At 44.4% G+C, this 25,904-nt stretch overlaps 1 protein-coding gene across 1 annotated transcript in view; it reads left to right on the plus strand.

Moving 5' to 3' along the window:
* Window positions 1-5,833: 5,833 nt before the first annotated feature.
* LOC144826162 (uncharacterized) overlaps window positions 5,834-25,904 on the plus strand; it is a 133,236-nt gene continuing 113,165 nt past the window's right edge. The window contains exon 1 of the mRNA XM_078684555.1: window positions 5,834-5,891. Coding sequence (XP_078540681.1) covers window positions 5,834-5,891 — 58 coding nt within the window. The remainder of the gene's footprint in view (window positions 5,892-25,904) is intronic.

The following is a 25,904-nucleotide window of genomic DNA, read 5'->3' on the forward strand; positions in this document are numbered from 1 at the left end:
AAAGTGAGGCTGGCGCCGACGTCCCGCGGATACAGTTTCGTCACTCCACGGGTGATCATGGCAGTCATTCCCCATCGGGGGTCGGAGACTCCCGCGGCTCCTCTAGAATCTTCAAGGTCGTGGAGGACTACGGTGGTGGAGTCAACCAGTGACCGGGCCATTTCTTTATGCTGGGCCCGCTCTTGCCAGGTCGACCGCCATTTTGAGAGTTCGGTAGCTACTGGCGATCGCGGGGTCAAATGAGCGGACGGGCTCCACCCTGCCGGGCGAGACGTTGCAGCATGGCCACAGTGGAAGAACTCTTTTCCGGGCGCCTGGAGCGCTGAGGGTGCAGCTGGGAAGCCTCCACTGGGGAGGCGGGAGAGGCCTGTTCGCACCGTCTCTCCCTCCCAGTGCACCCCACGGCGTCTCGCTTGAGATTTGTTATGGCCGGACCAGGCGATGAGGACGAGGGGGGGGGGTCGGAGGCATGTGCAAGACATCCCCCCCCAGGGTTGTTGCAGCAATTATACAAGAAAGAAGAAGTGTCCCGTCCGTCTTCGGGCCGGGCTTCCGGTAGATGTCGGCCGGACGCCCCTGGCTCTGGCCCCATGAACGGGTTTCTTGGTTTATCGGCTGCAGCCGGATTCCGTCGGCCTCGGCCCCCCGACCGTTGGTGGCCGGACCGGAAGAGCATGTGGCGGGACTACCTGCAACTCTCAAGGGCCACCGCGGCCGGACTGGGAGAGAGAGGGGAGGGTCGAGGAGACATTCCCCCCCCCTGCAACTGTTCAGCGTTGTAAAGGCAATCCCCTGGCCGGGTCCCGTTGGTCTCGGCCTCTCCTCCGGCTACACCCTACGTTAGGATCTCCTGGCCGAGGCGTGGCAGCAGGACCTGCCTTATATGGGCTGCTCCCGGCTGGGCGTAGCCGGAACCCTGCCCCACCTTGGAAGTTTCCAGAGTGGGGGCGGATGTTCTACTGACTTGCATTTTCCCTAGTCTATCGATTTTTTTGGCGTGGCAGGCGGTGGGACAGCGAGGGGTGATTTGGTTTCTCTTACTGTTTTTCTGGTCTCTCACCACTGGCATATTTTAACGTTTTCTTGTTTCTAGGACATTAATAGGTTTTATCATTACGTTATGTTATCGTTTCTTTGTTCGTTGTTTAATAAAAGTTCATGTTCATCAGTGGCCTACTGATTTTCGTTTTCCTATTCTTTTCTTTCCAGGTTGTTTCATGCTAAAGTTTCTGTTAACAGGATACAGTGATCACTTCGTTATTATTGCATATGTCCTTTTCACTAGGGGTGCTCTCTGGTCGGGCCAGATGACGTATGTCTAGTAAATGGTCCGGGTGAAACAGGTGCATCAATCAGTGGGGAGTAGATAGGCATGACAGATTACAACGGGGGAGAAAGGTCCGCATTACGTACCCTTTCACTACTTGCAAAGATTTTCCTACGTTTATTTGCAAACAGGGAATACCTCCAAAAAGAACTAATTCCCAAACAGTCAATGTTCGGACAATCAATCAATCAATGAGGAATGAAATAGGTACGACGTGTTAAAGGCTTGCGTTACCTACCCTTCACTATCTGCAAAGGGAGATAGAATATTCCTATTCTTCCTCGTTTGCAGGTAGAGAAGATCGTTAAGAGAATTAACTTCGAACAATTCAATGCTCGATTGAAACAATCAACAAGGGGTACTGTGAACACAAATGAACGCCGCTTATATACATACGCATTGCTATTTTCAACAGGTTGTTCCTAATGTTTCTATTTTAGCGAGGTCAAAAGAGATCCCATTAGTGGCCTACTGATTTTGCTCGATTCCTTTTGTTTTTTTACACGATTTTTCGCTATCTGCAAAGACTAAACAGAGTATTGCGACTCTGTGCTTGTTTGTAAATAGAGAATGAACCAAAGAGAACAATCAATCAAATGGAGAGAGAAGCAGGCACGACGGATTACAAAGGGGGAAAGGGCTGCGTTAACTACCCTTCACTATCTGCAAAGAGAGAGTACTCCTAATAGAAATGAGGGGTGGGGGGCAGCAATCAAAGCAGATCAGTGTGCATAAACACGAAAAAAAAAATTCTTACCACGTACTTGACATTCGACAGCTTATGATATTTGCTATTAAAAAACCATTGAAATTCACTGAAAAAACCATAGGTTATAGACCATATATAGTTAGGAATTAGCATTTACAAAACCTTGAAAATTCACTGAAAAAACCATAGGTTATAGACCATATATAGTTAGGAATTAGCATTTAAAAAACCTTATTTTACTCACACAAAACCATTGAAATTCCATATATAGTTAGTTGCACTAACTATATATTGCGCACCCGCAATCCACTGCTGATGATGTCACATATTACATCATTCATGACATGGTCAGTGACATCACTGATGACATCACTGATGACATCTCAAATGACATCACTGATGACATCTCACTTGACATCAATGATCACATCACTGATGATATCATTCATGTGACAATACAATGCATCTCCTCACATTTTAATATAACCTCTGTTTCACCCAGTGTTAAAAACAGAGTATAATTTTGGAAACCATTGACACACCAATACTAGTTACTACATACGTACTCACTGATTCCTACGTCTACACACACATTCACTCATTCACCCATACAATCATTCATACATACAATCACTCATGTTTACAACACAATCATATGCACTCATACACCTATACAGACACTCACACTCTGCCACTCATCCATGGAGTTACTCACACACCTAGTCAGTCCTGTAAAGAATCAATCACACTTCCATTTTCTACTCTATACAGTTAAACATAGAGCACCTTACGTTTTCAACCATATACTAACACATACTTACTCTCTTATACAATCATTGATACAAGTACACATTGATCTGTACAGAGTCACACACCTCCCATCCAGCCACACACACACTCAGTCTCCCATGCAAATACTTGGGCAATCAATCAATAACCCATATAGTTACTCATATAGCTACTGATCAACACATGCAGCAGTTTACAGAACAACAGACATAATGATGCACAAATTAAGACAGTTTAGTCACTAACCCATGCACTCAGTGAGACACATTTAATCACTCACTCATACATTCAGTCATGCACCTACTAAATCCTTCGTCCAGACACTTATACATCCACTCATTCTTCAATATGTAAGACATATTTTAACTTTACAGAAACATAGTCACTGGATGTTGTCATCAGTGATGTCATCAGTGATGTCATTTGAGATGTCATCAGTGATGTCATCAGTGATGTCACTGACCATGTCATGAATGATGTAATATGTGACATCATCAGCAGTGGATTGCGGGTGCGCAATATATAGTTAGTGCAACTAACTATATATGGAATTTCAATGGTTTTGTGTGAGTAAAATAAGGTTTTTTAAATGCTAATTCCTAACTATATATGGTCTATAACCTATGGTTTTTTCAGTGAATATATATATATATATATATACATACGCACGCCTTTTTTCCCTTCCCACTCTCCCATTTATCCCCTTTTTTTCCAATTTATTTTATTTCCTTCTTCACCCCCTTTTTTTTTTTTTTTTGTTTTGTTTTGTTTTTTCCTTAGTTTTTTTTAGTGGAGCATTACGTGGTTGTGAAGTGATATTAAAAAAAAAAAAAAAAAACACATTTACCCTTCCCTTTTTTCTCTTCTTTTCTAAGTTGACTGTTACGTTTTCCTTATTTTTCCCTTATTTTATTTTTACTTTCTTCTGTAAACAGGATCAAGTAGGATTTAAAATTTTTTTTTTTTTCTTTTTTTCCTTCTCCCTCCCCTTTGTAGTTTCACTCATGAGTAAGCGCTATAAACTCTATGGAGTTAATATTATAGAAAAAGCTATAGTAGCAGCTGACATTATTAATTGGAGGTGCCTAAACTTAACAATAGTTCATCTGCTGCTTGAACAGTGTGAACGTTATACATTTTGTTGTTTAGCATAATCTTGAGAGCTGCAGGGAAACTCAACTGGACGGATGCTCCCAGGTTTCTAAAGGCCTCCATTCTTCGACCCAACTCCCATTGTCTATCAAGGGTCGCCCGCGACAAGTCAGAACGCACTTGAAAAGAGAAACCTTCACCTGACAATGATTTTTGTTTTAAAGCTAAGTTTAAAATATGGTCCTTGAGTTGAAATGTGTGAAAATTCACTAATATCTTGCGAGGCTTTGTACGTTGCGGATTGCGCCTGAATGGGTCCCTGTGAATCCGCTGAATATCCTGATTAAGCTCTTCCTCCGTGTGTTTCAAATTTAGGGTTTTAATTAGTAGTTGGATAATGTATGCTTTGATATTAGTACCTTCATTTGCTTCTGGTACATTCAAAATGCGGATATTACAGCGCCTCGAATTATTTTCCAAGTGTTCTATTCTTTCCGCCAGTGCCGTGTCTTCTCTTTTAAGCTTCCGTATCTCCTCTTTGGCGTTGTCGAGTTCTATGGACATTACCGCTGTTGTCTCTTCTAAGACTCCCGTCCTAGAATATAACCCATCAATCTTACTATCTAGTGATTCACAGTAGGACCTTATCTCTCTTTGAATTTTAGATGACTCCTCAAATCCACGTTTGATGTCGACTGTCAAGTTAGTAATCATAGATAATATTGTAGAGAGGTCTGAAGGAGGAGTAGAAACAGCGACTTCTGATAGTGAATGCTCATCGGAACTGAGGGATTGGGAAAACTGACTTAGTTGCTGTACAGTGCCCTGAATACTGAGAGCGTTTTGGTCCAAGACTGGAGGCACTTCAGTCCCTTGAGGCGGATTATCTGGTTCTAATACTCGACTCTTACTTATTTCCGCAGTGTTGCAACTATCAGGATCTACCTGTCTAGTGTCGCTCGTGTTGGTTTTAAGGGCTTTAAGAGTCTCATTATCACCTTTAGAGACTGAAAGATTTTCTAGCTCAGGAGCTAACTGTATGCCATCCATAGAAGGAGAATCAGAAACAGGGACTGTAGTCATATTGCTGGTTAATGCTAAGCTTAAGACTGCCCCAGGAGAGGCCCCACTGGAGGAATGGTCAGAATGTGCAAGGCTCAAGACCTGGGGAACCACTTTAAAGTAAGAGCGCAAAGAAGGTGTTATCTTTGTGCACGGGTCTAACACTGATTTTTTTTTATTAGACCTCTTAGAACGTTTGGGCTTGGCTTCTGCTGAGAGGTATGAAGAGGGCTTGGGAAGCGTGGGTTTTAAAGCACCGCTAGTCCAAGTCGATATCTCAGCATTAGTATCTTGAAACTCCTGCTCGGATGCCTGGGAAGTCTCCAGTACTGGGATAAAGTTAGGTTTTTCTGGAATTAACCTCCCTTGTTTGTTTACTGTGCTCCGTACTTTAGCTGATGTTTTACCCCTATGGCCTTTTCTGGGTATTGTAGGTGTCAGATTTGTTACTTGTTTACAGTGAGTAATAGCTCTGCTCCTGAGAGAATACAATTTATTTGCGGGGGTTATAGCTTGCGTTGTACTCGTTGCATTTATTTCACTCTCAGGTTCCAAGCTAGGGTGTAACAAAATCCCAGCCTCCAACTGTTTAGCAACCACCTCCTCCTCCCCTGCTCTCTGTAACCCCTTCACCTTGTTCGTTAGAAGAATGTCTCTCCCACAGCCTTTCGCCTCCTTGCGCTGTGGAAAATCCTGCGCGGAGTTGTCCTTGTCTCTGCCTCGGTTCGCCGCCTCTGTTTGCAGGTTATCTCCCCCCGGTCCTGCAGCTGCCACTACAGTGTCCCTTCGGAGAGAACGAGCCCACCTTTCTCGTCTGCACTCCAGGGCGGCTCGGTTCCACCTCCAGGGAGCCGATGCAGAAACAGAAGCAGAAGCAATTAGAGTGTGGGAGGTTGACTGGGTCGACAACACGTAAGTTACCGCCGGGTAGGGACTCAAACATGACACACCCCCAGCGAGCCCAAACATAGAGGGTTTTCAGTAAATTACTGCAACTCCGTGAAAAAGTGCAAAAGCTGAAAATAAATGTCTTTTACATGCGAAGACAGCGCAGCGGTGATATACGCTCAAAAAGAAATAAAAAACAAGAGCCTCCTTAGTTTAGCCCTCATCCGAGAGATCCCGGTTAAGAACGCCCGTGTGAGCTAGAGCAGGGTATCGCGACCGCTAGCCTGCAGCCGCCATGTTCCTCTCCTCTTCGGGGCACCCGGACCCGCTGGAGGGTCCTTACCTCGGTCCTCGACACTGAGACCACCACGTCCAGTTTTTGCTTTCTACACATTTGTTTTTCTGCTTTCTTGTGCCTCAGTCTACCGAGGCACAAGATGGCGGCCTAGGGGGTCAGGGGGTTTCTACCCTGCCCCCTTTTTGCGTTCTACTTGTTTGTTTTTCTGCTTTCTTGTGCCTCAGTCTACCGAGGCACAAAATGGCGGCCAACACTTTCTTTGAGAAATTCACAAAGATTCATCAGCTTGCACCAAAGTTATTCCCAATAGAATGTTGCAGATTTCCTATGGAAACTAGGTCCTAACTATATATACCTACTGGCGACCGCCAGTAGGTAATATATATATATATATATATATGTATATCTATGCCCCCTTTTTGCTTTCTACACATTTGTTTTTCTGCTTTCTTGTGCCTCAGTCTACCGAGGCACAAGATGGCGGCCAACACTTTCTGGTTTGGGGTGTTGACAGACAGTTGACAGCCAATTAGCATTCAGCTCGTGCAGGTACAGAGTACAGTAAGCTTACAGTAAGCTTACAGGACTCGTATGATACTCGTCCCCCATGGTTTTTGTCCCCTTTTTGCGTTTTTCACGTTTGTTTTTCTGCTTTCTTGTGCCTCAGTCTACCGAGGCACAAGATGGCTGCCAACACTTTCTGGTTTGGAGTATTGACAGACAGTTGACAGCCAATTAGCATTCAGCTCGTACTCTAAAGGTACAGAGTACAGTAAGCTTACAGTAATCTTACAGTAAGCTCCTCTATATATATACATTTTTTGAAACATGACATATGACTTCACATGACACATGACACATGACACCACATGACATCATGTCAATACATGACACCACATGACACATGACACATGACGATACAGGACACATGACACCACATGTCACCACATGACACATGACATCACATGACACATGACATCACATGACACATGACACATGACACCACATGACACCTCATGACACATGACACCACGTGACAACACATGAAACATGACATCACATGACACATGACGATACATGACACATGACATATAACGATACATGACACATGACATCACATGACACCACATGACATGACATATACAGACATGACACCACATGACACCATATGACACATGACGATACATGACACATGACACCACATGTCACCACATGACATCACATGACACATGACATCACATGACACATGACACCACATGACACCACATTACACATGATACCACGTGACAACACATGACATCACATGACACATGACGATACATGACACCACATGACACATGCCATCACATGACAACACATGACACATGACATCACATGACACATGACGATACATGACACATTACATCACATGACACATGACGATACATGACACATGACACCACATGACACATGACATCACATGACAACACATGACACATGATGACACATGATGACACATGACACCACATGACAACACATGACACATGATGACACATGACACCACATGTCACCACATGACACATGACACATGACACCACATGACACATGCCATCACATGACAACACATGACATGACAATACATGATACATGACACATGACGATACATGACACATGACACATGACACCACATGACACCTCATGACACATGACACCACGTGACACAAGACACGTGATGACACATGACACCATGTGACAACACATGACATCACATAACACCACATGACATCACATGACACATGACATCAAATGACACCACATGACACATGACACATGACGATACATGACACATGACACCACATGACACATGACACCACATGACACATGACATCACATTACAACACATGACACATGACATCACATGACACATGACGACACATGACATCACATGACATGTGATGACACATGACACCACATGACACATGATGACACATGACACCACATGACACATGACATCATATGACAACACATGACATCACATGACACATGACACTACATGACACATGACACCACCTGACACATGACACGTGATGACACATGACAACACATGACACATGATGACACACGACACCACATGACACCACATGATATCATATGACACATGACGTCACATGGCACCACATGACAACACATGATGACACATGACACCACATGACACCACATGACAGCACATGACACCACATGACACGTGATGACACATGACACATGACATCACATGACATCACATGACACATGATGATATATGACACATGACACCACATGTCACCACATGACACATGACATCACATGACACCACATGACACATGACGATACATGACACATGACACCCAAAGACACCTCATGACACATGACACCACATGTCACAAGACATGTGATGACACATGACACATGATGACACATGACACATGACATCACATGATATCTCATGACACATGACACCACGTGACACATGATACCACGTGACAACACATGACACCACATGACACATGGCATGACACGACAGATGACGATACATGACACATGACACCACATGACACATGATACCACATAACACATGACACCACATGACACGTGATGACACATGACACCACATGACACATGATGACACATGACGACACATGACACATGACATCACATGACACATGACACATGACACATGACATCACATGACACATGACATCACATGACACATCACACCACATGACATATGACATCACATGACAACACATGACACATGACGATACATGACATGACACCACATGACAACACATGACATCACATGACATGATGATACATGACACATGACACCACATGACACATGTCACGTGACACCTGACGTGACACGTGATGACACATGACATCACATGACACATGATGACACATGACACCACATGACACATGACACCACATGACACATGACGATACATGACACATGACACCACATGACACATGACACCACATGACACATGACATCACGACAACACATGACACATGACATCACAGGACACATGATACCACATGACACATGACACCACATGACACGTGATGACACATGGCACCACATGACACATGATGACACACGACGACACATGACACATGACATCACATGACACATTACACATGACACATGACACCACATGACACATGACATCACATGGCAACACATGACACATGACGATACATGACATGACACCACATGACATCACATGACACATGACGATACATGACACATGACACCACATGACACATGACATATGACACCTGACATGATACATGACACGTGATGACACATGACATCATATGACATATGATGACACATGACACCACATGACACATGACACCACATGACACATGACATCACGTCATGTCACATGACACATGACACTACATGACACATGATACCACATGACACATGACACCAAATGACACATGACGTGATGACACATGACACCACATGACAACACATGACACATGACACCACATGACACCACATGACTGACAACACATGACGTCACATGGCACTACATGATGACACATGACAACACATGATGACACATGACACCACATGACAACACATGACACATGACACCACATGATACCACATGATATCACATAACACATGACGTCACATGGCACCACATGACAACACATGATGACACAAGACGACACATGATACCACATGACAGCACATGACACATGATACCACATGACACATGAAATGACACGACACATGACGATACATGACACATGACACGTGACACCTGACATGATACATGACACGTGATGACACATGACATCATATGACATATGATGACACATGACACCACATGACACATGACATCACATGTCATGTCACATGACACATGACACTACATGACACATGATACCACATGACACATGACACCAAATGACACATGACGTGATGACACATGATACCACATGACAACACATGACACATGACACCACATGACACCACATGACTGACAACACATGACGTCACATGACAACACATGATGACACAAGACGACACATGACACCACATGACATCACATGACAACACATGGCACATGACATCACATGACACATGACGATACAGGACACATGACACCACATGACACATGACACCACATGACACGTGAAGACACATGACATGGCACATGACACCACATGACACATGACATCACATGGCAACACATGACACATGACATGACGATACATGACACATGACACCACATGACACGTGACATGACACGTGATGACACATGACATCACATGACACATGACACCACATGACACATGACATCACATGTCATGTCACATGACATGACACTACATGACACCACATGACACATGACACCAAATGACACATAACACGTGATGACACATGACACCACATGACAACACATGACACATGATGACACCACATGACGTCACATGGCACTACATGACACATGACAACACATGATGACACATGACACCACATGACACATGACATCACATGACATGACACGCGATGACACATGACACCACATGACAACACATGACACATGATTGTTTGGAGAGTTTACAGACAGTTGACAGCCAATTAGCATTCAGCTCGTGCTCGGGAAGGTACAGATTACAGTAAGCTTACAGTAAGCTTACTTTGCTTGTACAGTACTCTTACTCTGCAGTTTTTGTAAAAAAAAAATGGGGGGCCTTGTGGGTCCTTGTGGGATCCCTGAGCAGGCCTAGGGGGTCAGGGGATTTCTACCCTGCCCCCTTTTTGCGTTCTACTTGTTTGTTTTTCTGCTTTCTTGTGCCTCAGTCTACCGAGGCACAAGATGGCGGCCAACACTTTCTGGTTTGGAGTGTTGACAGACAGTTGACAGCCAATTAGCATTCAGCTCGTGCAGGTACAGTAAGCTTACAGGACTCGTATGGTACTCGTCCCCCGTGGTTTTTGTCCCCAAAAAAATTTGGGTGGGCCTTTGGGGTCCTTGTGAAACACCCAGAGCAGGCCTAGGGGGCAGGGTGTTTCTACCCTGCCCCCTTTTTGCGTTTTACATGTTTGTTTTACATGTTTGTTTTTCAGCTCATGCAGGTACAGAAAGCTTACAGGACTCGTATGGTACTCGTCCCCCGTGGTTTTTGTCCCCCCAAAAATTTGGGGAGGGCCTTTGGGGTCCTTGTGAAACACCCAGAGCAGGCCTAGTGGGCAGGGTATTCCTACCCTGCCCCTTTTTGCGTTTTACATGTTTGTTTTTCTGCTTTCTTGTGCCTCAGTCTACCGAGGCACAAGATGGCTGCCAACACTTTCTGGTTTGGAGTATTGACTGACAGTTGACAGCCAATTAGCATTCAGCTCGTGCTCGGAAAGGTACAGAGTACAGTAAGCTTACAGTAATCTTACAGTAAGCTCCTCTAGATATATACATTTTTTGACACATGACATATGACTCCACATGACACGACACCACATGACACATGACACCACATGACACATGACATCACATGACAACACATGACACATGACACCACATGACACATGACACCACATGACACATGACATCACATGACAACACATGACACATGACACATATCACATGATGATACATGGCACATGACACCACATGACACATGACACCACATGACACATCATACCACATGACACATGACATCACATGACACATGACACCACATGACACATGACATCACATGACAACACATGACACATGACATCACATGACACATGACGATACATGACATGACACATGATGACACATGACCCCACATGACATGACACCACATGACACATGACATCACATGACACATGACATGACACATGACATCACGTGACACATGACACTACATGACACTTGACACCACATGACACGTGATGACACATGACACCACATGACACATGACACATGATGACACATGACACTACATAACAACTGACACCACAATACACCTGACACATGACACCACATGACACCACATGACACATGACATCACATGACACATGACACCACACGACACATGGCATGTGATGACACATGACACCACATGACAACACATGACACATGATGACACATGACTGGCATCACATGATGACACATGACACCACATGACACCACAGGACACAAGATGACACATGACATATGACACCACAAGATACATGACACCACATGACAGCACATGACACATGACACCACATGACATATGACATCACGTGACAACACATGACACATGATTGTTTGGAGTGTTTACAGACAGTTAACAGCCAATTAGCATTCAGCTCGTGCTCAGGAAGGTACAGATTACAGTAAGCTTACAGTAAGCTTACTGTGCTTGTACAGTACTCGTACTCTGCAGTTTTTGTAAAAAAAAAATGGGGGGCCTTGTGGGTCCTTGTGGGATCCCTGAGCAGGCCTAGGGGGTCAGGGGGTTTCTACCCTGCCCCCTTTTTGCATTCTACTTGTTTGTTTTTCTGCTTTCTTGTGCCTCAGTCTACCGAGGCACAAGATGGCGGCCAACACTTTCTAGTTTGGAGTCCACATGACACCACATGACACATGATGACACATGACACCACATGACACATGACACCACATGACACATGACATCACATGACACATGACACCACATGACACATGACATCACATGACAACACATGACACATGACATCACATGACACCACATACCACATGACACATGACACTTGATGACACATGACACCACATGACATGACATCACATGACACATGACATGACACATGACATCACGTGACACATGACACTTGACACCACATGATACATGACACCACATGACACATGACACGTGATGACACAGGACACCATATGACACATGATGACACATGACACCACATGACACATGACATCACATGACACCACATGACACTACATAACTGATACCACAATATACCTGACACATGACACCACATGACACATGACATCACATGACACATGACACCACACGACACATGACACGTAATGACACATGACACCACATGACAACACATGACACATGATGATACATGACTGACAACACATGACGTCACATGGCATCACATGACACATGACGATACAGGACACATGACACCACATGACACATGACACCACATGACACGTGAAGACACATGACACCACATGACACATGATGACACATGACACCACATGACACATGACATCACATGACATGGCACATGACAACACATGACACATGACATCACATGACACATCACACCACATGACACATGACAGCACATGACACATGACGACTCATGACACCACATGACACATGACATCATATGACACATGACATCACTTTGCAACACATGACACATGACATGACGATACATGACACATGACACCACATGACACGTGATGACACATGACACCACATGACACATGACATCACATGTCATGTCACATGACATGACACTACATGACACCACATGACACATGACACCAAATGACACATAACACGTGATGACACATGACACCACATGACAACACATGACACATGATGACACCACATGATACCACATGACTGACAACACATAACGTCACATGGCACTACATGATGACACATGACAACACATGATGACACATGACACCACAGGACACAAGATGACACATGACATATGACACCACATAACACATGACATCACATGATACATGACACCACATGACACATGACATCACATGACATGACACGCGATGACACATGACACCACATGACAACACAAGACATATGATTGTTTGGAGAGTTTACAGACAGTTGACAGCCAATTAGCATTCAGCTCGTGCTCGGGAAGGTACAGATTACAGTAAGTTTACAGTAAGCTTACTTTGCTTGTACAGTACTCTTACTCTGCAGTTTTTGTAAAAAAAAAATGGGGGGCCTTGTGGGTCCTTGTGGGATCCCTGAGCAGGCCTAGGGGGTCAGGGGATTTCTACCCTGCCCCCTTTTTGCGTTCTACTTGTTTGTTTTTCTGCTTTCTTGTGCCTCAGTCTACCGAGGCACAAGATGGCGGCCAACACTTTCTGGTTTGGAGTGTTGACAGACAGTTGACAGCCAATTAGCATTCAGCTCGTGCAGGTACAGTAAGCTTACAGGACTCGTATGGTACTCGTCCCCCGTGGTTTTTGTCCCCCAAAAAATTTGGGTGGGCCTTTGGGGTCCTTGTGAAACACCCAGAGCAGGCCTAGGGGGCAGGGTGTTTCTACCCTGCCCCCTTTTTGCGTTTTACATGTTTGTTTTACATGTTTGTTTTTCAGCTCATGCAGGTACAGAAAGCTTGTCACATGACACCACATGACACATGACATCACATGTCATGTCACATGACACATGACACTACATGACACATGACACCACATGACACCAAATGACACGTGATGACACTAGACACCACATGACAACACATGACATGATGACACATGACACCAAATGACACCACATGACTGACAACACATGACGTCAAATGGCACTACATGATGACACATGACAACACATGATGACACCACATGACACCACATGACACCACAGGACACAAGATGACACATGACATATGACACCACATAACACATGACAGCACATGACACATGACATCACATGACACATGACATCACATGACATGACACGTGATGACACATGACACCACATGATACATGATTGTTTGGAGTGTTTACAGAGAGTTGACAGCCAATTAGCATTCAGCTCGTGCTCGGGAAGGTATAGATTACAGTAAGCTTACAGTAAGATTACCGTGCTTGTACAGTACTCGTACTCTGTAGTTTTTGTAAAAAAAAAATGGGGGGCCTTGTGGGTCCTTGTGGGATCCCTGAGCAGGCCTAGGGGGTCAGGGGGTTTCTACCCTGCCCCCTTTTTGCGTTTTACACGTTTGTTTTTCTGCTTTCTTGTGCCTCAGTCTACCGAGGCACAAGATGGCTGCCAACACTTTCTGGTTTGGAGTACTGACAGACAGTTGACAGCCAATTAGCATTCAGCTCATGCTCGGAAAGGTACAGAGTATAGTTAGCTTACAGTAATCTTACAGTAAGCTCCTCTATATATATACATTTTTTGAAACATGACATATGACTTCACATGACACATGACACATGACACCACATGACATCATGTCAATACATGACACCACATGACACATGACACATGACGATACAGGACACATGACACCACATGACATCACATGACACATGACACATGACACCACATGACACCTCATGACACATGACACCACGTGACAACACATGAAACATGACATCACATGACACATGACGATACATGACACATGACATATGAAGATACATGACACATGACATCACATGACAACACATGACATGACATATACAGACATGACACCACATGACACCATATGACACATGACGATACATGACACATGACACCACATGTCACCACATGACATCACATGACACATGACATCACATGACACATGACACCACATGACACCACATTACACATGATACCACGTGACAACACATGACATCACATGACACATGACGATACATGACACATGACACATGACACCACATGACACATGCCATCACATGACAACACATGACACATGACATCACATGACACATGATGATACATGACACATTACATCACATGACACATGACGATACATGACACATGACACCACATGACACATGACATATACAGACATGACACCACATGACACCACATGACACATGACATCACATGACATATGACACCACATGACACATGACATCACATGACAACACATGACACATGATGACACATGATGACACATGATGACACATGACACCACATGACAACACATGACACATGATGACACATGACACCACATGTCACCACATGACACATGACACCACATGACACATGCCATCACATGACAACACATGACATGACAATACATGATACATGACACATGACGATACATGACACATGACACATGACACCACATGACACCACATGACTGACAACACATGATGTCACATGGCACTACATGATGACACATGACAACACATGATGACACATGACACCACATGACACATGACACCACATGACACCACATGATATCACATAACACATGACGTCACATGGCACCACATGACAACACATGATGACACAAGACGACACATGACACCACATGACAGCACATGACACATGATACCACATGACACATGAAATGACACGACACATGACGATACATGACACATGACACCACATGACACCACATGACACATGACATCACATGACAACACATGGCACATGACATCACATGACACATGACGATACAGGACACATGACACCACATGACACCACATGACATGACATCACATGGCAACACATGACACATGACATGACGATACATGACACATGACACCACATGACACGTGACACATGACACGTGATGACACATGACACCACATGACACATGACACCACATGACACATGACATCACATGTCATGTCACATGACATGACACTACATGATACCACATGACACATGACACCAAATGACACATAACACGTGATGACACATGACACCACATGACAACACATGACACATGATGACACCACATGACACCACATGACTGACAACACATGACGTCACATGGCACTACATGATGACACATGACAACACATGATGACATGACACCACAGGACACAAGATGACACATGACATATGACACCACATAACACATGACAGCACATGACACATGACATCACATGATACATGACACCACATGACACATGACATCACATGACATGACACGCGATGACACATGACACCACATGACAACACATGACACATGATTGTTTGGAGAGTTTACAGACAGTTGACAGCCAATTAGCATTCAGCTCGTGCTCGGGAAGGTACAGATTACAGTAAGCTTACAGTAAGCTTACTTTGCTTGTACAGTACTCTTACTCTGCAGTTTTTGTAAAAAAAAAATGGGGGGCCTTGTGGGTCCTTGTGGGATCCCTGAGCAGGCCTAGGGGGTCAGGGGATTTCTACCCTGCCCCCTTTTTGCGTTCTACTTGTTTGTTTTTCTGCTTTCTTGTGCCTCAGTCTACCGAGGCACAAGATGGCGGCCAACACTTTCTGGTTTGGAGTGTTGACAGACAGTTGACAGCCAATTAGCATTCAGCTCGTGCAGGTACAATAAGCTTACAGGACTCGTATGGTACTCGTCCCCCGTGGTTTTTGTCCCCCAAAAAATTTGGGTGGGCCTTTGGGGTCCTTGTGAAACACCCAGAGCAGGCCTAGGGGGCAGGGTGTTTCTACCCTGCCCCCTTTTTGCGTTTTACATGTTTGTTTTACATGTTTGTTTTTCAGCTCATGCAGGTACAGAAAGCTTGTCACATGACACCACATGACACATGACATCACATGTCATGTCACATGACACATGACACTACATGACACATGACACCACATGACACATGACACCAAATGACACATGACACGTGATGACACTAGACACCACATGACAACACATGACATGATGACACATGACACCAAATGACACCACATGACTGACAACACATGACGTCAAATGGCACTACATGATGACACATGACAACACATGATGACACATGACACCACATGACACCACATGACACCACAGGACACAAGATGACACATGACATATGACACCACATAACACATGACAGCACATGACACATGACATCACATGACACATGACATCACATGACATGACACGTGATGACACATGACACCACATGATACATGATTGTTTGGAGTGTTTACAGACAGTTGACAGCCAATTAGCATTCAGCTCGTGCTCGGGAAGGTATAGATTACAGTAAGCTTACAGTAAGATTACCGTGCTTGTACAGTACTCGTACTCTGTAGTTTTTGTAAAAAAAAAATGGGGGGCCTTGTGGGTCCTTGTGGGATCCCTGAGCAGGCCTAGGGGGTCAGGGGGTTTCTACCCTGCCCCCTTTTTGCGTTTTACACGTTTGTTTTTCTGCTTTCTTGTGCCTCAGTCTACCGAGGCACAAGATGGCTGCCAACACTTTCTGGTTTGGAGTACTGACAGACAGTTGACAGCCAATTAGCATTCAGCTCATGCTCGGAAAGGTACAGAGTATAGTTAGCTTACAGTAATCTTACAGTAAGCTCCTCTATATATATACATTTTTTGAAACATGACATATGACTTCACATGACACATGACACATGACACCACATGACATCATGTTAATACATGACACCACATGACACATGACACATGACGATACAGGACACATGACACCACATGACATCATATGACACATGACACATGACACCACATGACACCTCATGACACATGACACCATGTGACAACACATGAAACATGACATCACATGACATGACGATACATGACACATGACATATGACGATACATGACACATGACATCACATGACACCACATGACATGACATATACAGACATGACACCACATGACACCATATGACACATGACGATACATGACACATGACACCACATGTCCCCACATGACATCACATGACACATGACATCACATGACACATGACACCACATGACACCACATTACACATGATACCACGTGACAACACATGACATCACATGACACATGACGACACATGACACCACATGACACATGCCATCACATGACAACACATGACACATGACATCACATGACACATGATGATACATGACACATTACATCACATGACACATGACGATACATGACACATGACACCACATGACACATGACATATACAGACATGACACCACATGACACCACATGACACATGACATCACATGACATATGATGACACATGACATCACATGACAACACATGACACATGATGACACATGATGACACATGATGACACATGACACCACATGACAACACATGACACATGATGACACATGACACCACATGTCACCACATGACACATGACACATGACATCACATGACACATGCCATCACTTGACAACACATGACATGACAATACATGATACATGACACATGACGATACATGACACATGACACATGACACCACATGACACCTCATGACACATGACACCACGTGACACAAGACACGTGATGACACATGACACCATGTGACAACACATGACATCACATAACACCACATGACATCACATGACACATGACATCAAATGACACCACATGACACATGACACATGACGATACATGACACATGACACCACATGACACATGACATCACATTACAACACATGACACATGACATCACATGACACATGACGACACATGACATCACATGACACATGACATCACATGACACGTGATGACACATGACACCACATGACACATGATGACACATGACACCACATGACATCATATGACAACACATGACATCACATGACACATGACACTACATGACACATGACACCACCTGACACATGACACGTGATGACACATGACACCACATGACAACACATGACACATGATGACACACGACACCACATGACACCACATGATATCATATGACACATGACGTCACATGGCACCACATGACAACACATGATGACACATGACACCACATGACACCACATGACACCACATGACACATGATATCACATGACACCACATGACATCACATGACACATGACACATGACACCACATGACACGTGATGACACATGACAACACATGACACATGACATCACATGACATCACATGACACATGATGATATATGACACATGACACCACATGTCACCACATGACACATGACATCACATGACACATGACACCACATGACACATGACGATACATGACACATGACACCCAAAGACACCTCATGACACATGACACAAGACATGTGACGACACATGACACCACGTGACAACACATGACACATGATGACACATGACACATGAGATCACATGACATCTCATGACACATGACACCACGTGACACATGATACCACGTGACAACACATGACACCACATGACACATGACATGACACCACATGACGATACATGACACATGACACCACATGACACATGACACCACATGACACATGACATCACATGACAACACATGACACATGACATCACAGGACACATGACACCACATGACACGTGATGACACATGACACCACATGACACATGATGACACATGATGACACATGACACATGACATCACATGACACATGACATCACATGACACATGACATCACATGACACATCACACCACATGACATATGACATCACATGACAACACATGACACATGACGATACATGACACCACATGACAACACATGACATCACATGACACATGACGATACATGACACATGACACCACATGACATATGTCACGTGACACATGACATCACATGACACATGATGACACATGACACCACATGACACATGACACCACATGACATGACAATACATGACACATGACACCACATGACACATGACATCACAGGACACATGATACCACATGACACATGACACCACATGACACGTGATGACACATGGCACCACATGACACATGATGACACACGACGACACATGACACATGACATCACATGACACATTACACATGACACATGACACCACATGACACATGACATCACATGGCAACACATGACACATGACGATACATGACATGACACCACATGACAACACATGACATCACATGACACATGACGATACATGACACATGACACCACATGACACATGACACGTGACACCTGACATGATACATGACACGTGATGACATATGACATCATATGACATATGATGACACATGACACCACATGACACATGACACCACATGACACATGACATCACATGTCATGTCACATGACACATGACACTACATGACACATGATACCACATGACACATGACACCAAATGACACATGACACGTGATGACACATGACACCACATGACAACACATGACACATGACACCACATGACACCACATGACTGACAACACATGACGTCACATGGCACTACATGATGACACATGACAACACATGATGACACATGACACCACATGACAACACATGACACATGACACCACATGACACCACATGATATCACATGACACATGACGTCACATGGCACCACATGACAACACATGATGACACAAGACGACACATGACACCACATGACAGCACATGACACATGATACCACATGACACATGAAATGACACGACACATGACGATACATGACACATGACACCACATGACACCACATGACACATGACATCACATGACAACACATGGCACATGACATCACATGACACATGACGATACAGGACACATGACACCACATGACACATGACACCACATGACATGTGAAGACACATGACACCACATGACACATGATGACACATGACACCACATGACACATGACATCACATGACATGGCACATGACAACACATGACACATGACATCACATGACACATCACACCACATGACACATGACAGCACATGACATCACATGACATGGCACATGACACCACATGACACATGACATCACATGGCAACACATGACACATGACATGACGATACATGACACATGACACCACATGACACGTGACATGACACGTGATGACACATGACATCACATGACACATGACACCACATGACACATGACATCACATGTCATGTCACATGACATGACACTACATGACACCACATGACACTTGACACCAAATGACACATAACACGTGATGACACATGACACCACATGACAACACATGACACATGATGACACCACATGATACCACATGACTGACAACACATGACGTCACATGGCACTACATGATGACACATGACAACACATGATGACACATGACACCACAGGACACAAGATGACACATGACATATGACACCACATAACACATGACAGCACATGACACATGACATCACATGATACATGACACCACATGACACATGACATCACATGACATGACACGCGATGACACATGACACCACATGACAACACATGACACATGATTGTTTGGAGAGTTTACAGACAGTTGACAGCCAATTAGCATTCAGCTCGTGCTCGGGAAGGTACAGATTACAGTAAGCTTACAGTAAGCTTACTTTGCTTGTACAGTACTCTTACTCTGTAGTTTTTGTAAACAAAAAATGGGGGGCCTTGTGGGTCCTTGTGGGATCCCTGAGCAGGCCTAGGGGGTCAGGGGATTTCTACCCTGCCCCCTTTTTGCGTTCTACTTGTTTGTTTTTCTGCTTTCTTGTGCCTCAGTCTACCGAGGCACAAGATGGCGGCCAACACTTTCTGGTTTGGAGTGTTGACAGACAGTTGACAGCCAATTAGCATTCAGCTCGTGCAGGTACAGTAAGCTTACAGGACTCGTATGGTACTCGTCCCCCATGGTTTTTGTCCCCCAAAAAATTTGGGTGGGCCTTTGGGGTCCTTGTGAAACACCCAGAGCAGGCCTAGGGGGCAGGGTGTTTCTACCCTGCCCCCTTTTTGCGTTTTACATGTTTGTTTTACATGTTTGTTTTTCAGCTCATGCAGGTACAGAAAGCTTACAGGACTCGTATGGTACTCGTCCCCCGTGGTTTTTGTCCCCCCAAAAATTTGGGGGGGGGCCTTTGGGGTCCTTGTGAAACACCCAGAGCAGGCCTAGTGGGCAGGGTATTCCTACCCTGCCCCTTTTTGCGTTTTACATGTTTGTTTTTCTGCTTTCTTGTGCCTCAGTCTACCGAGGCACAAGATGGCGGCCAACACTTTCTGGTTTGGAGTGTTGACAGACAGTTGACAGCCAATTAGCATTCAGCTCGTGCAGGTACAGTAAGCTTACAGGACTCGTATGGTACTCGTCCCCCATGGTTTTTGTCCCCCAAAAAATTTGGGTGGGCCTTTGGGGTCCTTGTGAAACACCCAGAGCAGGCCTAGGGGGCAGGGTGTTTCTACCCTGCCCCCTTTTTGCGTTTTACATGTTTGTTTTACATGTTTGTTTTTCAGCTCATGCAGGTACAGAAAGCTTACAGGACTCGTATGGTACTCGTCCCCCGTGGTTTTTGTCCCCCCAAAAATTTGGGGGGGGGGCCTTTGGGGTCCTTGTGAAACACCCAGAGCAGGCCTAGTGGGCAGGGTATTCCTACCCTGCCCCTTTTTGCGTTTTACATGTTTGTTTTTCTGCTTTCTTGTGCCTCAGTCTACCGAGGCACAAGATGGCTGCCAACACTTTCTGGTTTGGAGTATTGACTGACAGTTGACAGCCAATTAGCATTCAGCTCGTGCTCGGAAAGGTACAGAGTACAGTAAGCTTACAGTAATCTTACAGTAAGCTCCTCTAGATATATACATTTTTTGACACATGACATATGACTCCACATGACACGACACCACATGACACATGACACCACATGACACATGACATCACATGACAACACATGACACATGACACCACATGATACATGACACCACATGACACATGACATCACATGACAACACATGACACATGACACATATCACATGATGATACATGGCACATGACACCACATGACACATGACACCACATGACACATCATACCACATGACACATGACATCACATGACACATGACACCACATGACACATGACATCACATGACAACACATGACACATGACATCACATGACACATGACGATACATGACATGACACATGACACATGATGACACATGACCCCACATGACATGACACCACATGACACATGACATCACATGACACATGACATGACACATGACATCATGTGACACATGACACTACATGACACTTGATACCACATGACACATGACACGTGATGACACATGACACCACATGACACATGATGACAAATGACACTACATAACAACTGACACCACAATACACCTGACACATGACACCACATGACACATGATGACACATGACTGGCATCACATGATGACACATGACACCACATGACACCACAGGACACAAGATGACACATGACATATGACACCACAAGACACATGACACCACATGACAGCACATGACATCACATGACACATGACACCACATGACATATGACATCACATGACACATGACACGTGACAACACATGACACATGATTGTTTGGAGTGTTTACAGACAGTTAACAGCCAATTAGCATTCAGCTCTTGCTCAGGAAGGTACAGATTACAGTAAGCTTACAGTAAGCTTACTGTGCTTGTACAGTACTCGTACTCTGCAGTTTTTGTAAAAAAAAAATGGGGGGCCTTGTGGGTCCTTGTGGGATCCCTGAGCAGGCCTAGGGGGTCAGGGGGTTTCTACCCTGCCCCCTTTTTGCGTTCTACTTGTTTGTTTTTCTGCTTTCTTGTGCCTCAGTCTACCGAGGCACAAGATGGCGGCCAACACTTTCTAGTTTGGAGTCCACATGACACCACATGACACATGATGACACATGACACCACATGACACATGACACCACATGACACATGACATCACATGACACATGACACCACATGACATATGACATCACATGACAACACATGACACATGACATCACATGACACCACATGATACCACATGACACATGACACTTGATGACACATGACACCACATGACATCACATGACACATGACATGACACATGACATGACACATGACATCACGTGACACATGACACTTGACACCACATGATACATGACACCACATGACACATGACACGTGATGACACAGGACACCACATGACACATGATGACACATGACACCACATGACACATGACATCACATGACACCACATGACACTACATAACTGATACCACAATATACCTGACACATGACACCACATGACACATGACATCACATGATACATGACACCACACGACACATGACACGTAATGACACATGACACCACATGACAACACATGACACATGATGATACATGACTGACAACACATGACGTCACATGGCATCACATGATAACACATGACACCACATGACACCACAGGACACAAGATGACACATGACACATGACACCACATGACACATGACACATGACAGCACATGACAGCACATGACATCACATGACACATGACATCACATGACACATGACATGTGACAACACATGACACATGATTGTTTGGAGTGTTTACAGACAGTTGACAGCCAATTAGCATTCAGCTCGTGCTCAGAAAGGTACAGATTACAGTAAGCTTACAGTAAGCTTACTGTGCTTGTACAGTACTCGTACTCTGCAGTTTTTGTAATGTACAGTACTCGTACTCTGCAGTTTTTATAAAAAAAAAATGGGGGTCCTTGTGGGTCCTTGTGGGATCCCTGAGCAGGCCTAGGGGGTCAGGGGGTTTCTACCCTGCCCCCTTTTTGCGTTCTACTTGTTTGTTTTTCTGCTTTCTTGTGCCTCAGTCTACCGAGGCACAAAATGGCGGCCAACACTTTCTTTGAGAAATTCACAGAGATTCATTAGCTTGCACCAAAGTTATTCCCAATAGAATGTTACAGATTTCCTATGGAAACTAGGTCCTAACTATATATACCTACTGGCGACCGCCAGTAGGTAATATATATATATATATATATATATATATATATATATATATATATATGTATATCTATGCCCCCTTTTTGCTTTCTACACATTTGTTTTTCTGCTTTCTTGTGCCTCAGTCTA

Source organism: Lissotriton helveticus, chromosome 3_2 (assembly GCF_964261635.1).
Source record: "Lissotriton helveticus chromosome 3_2, aLisHel1.1, whole genome shotgun sequence".
Taxonomy (NCBI): domain Eukaryota; kingdom Metazoa; phylum Chordata; class Amphibia; order Caudata; family Salamandridae; genus Lissotriton; species Lissotriton helveticus.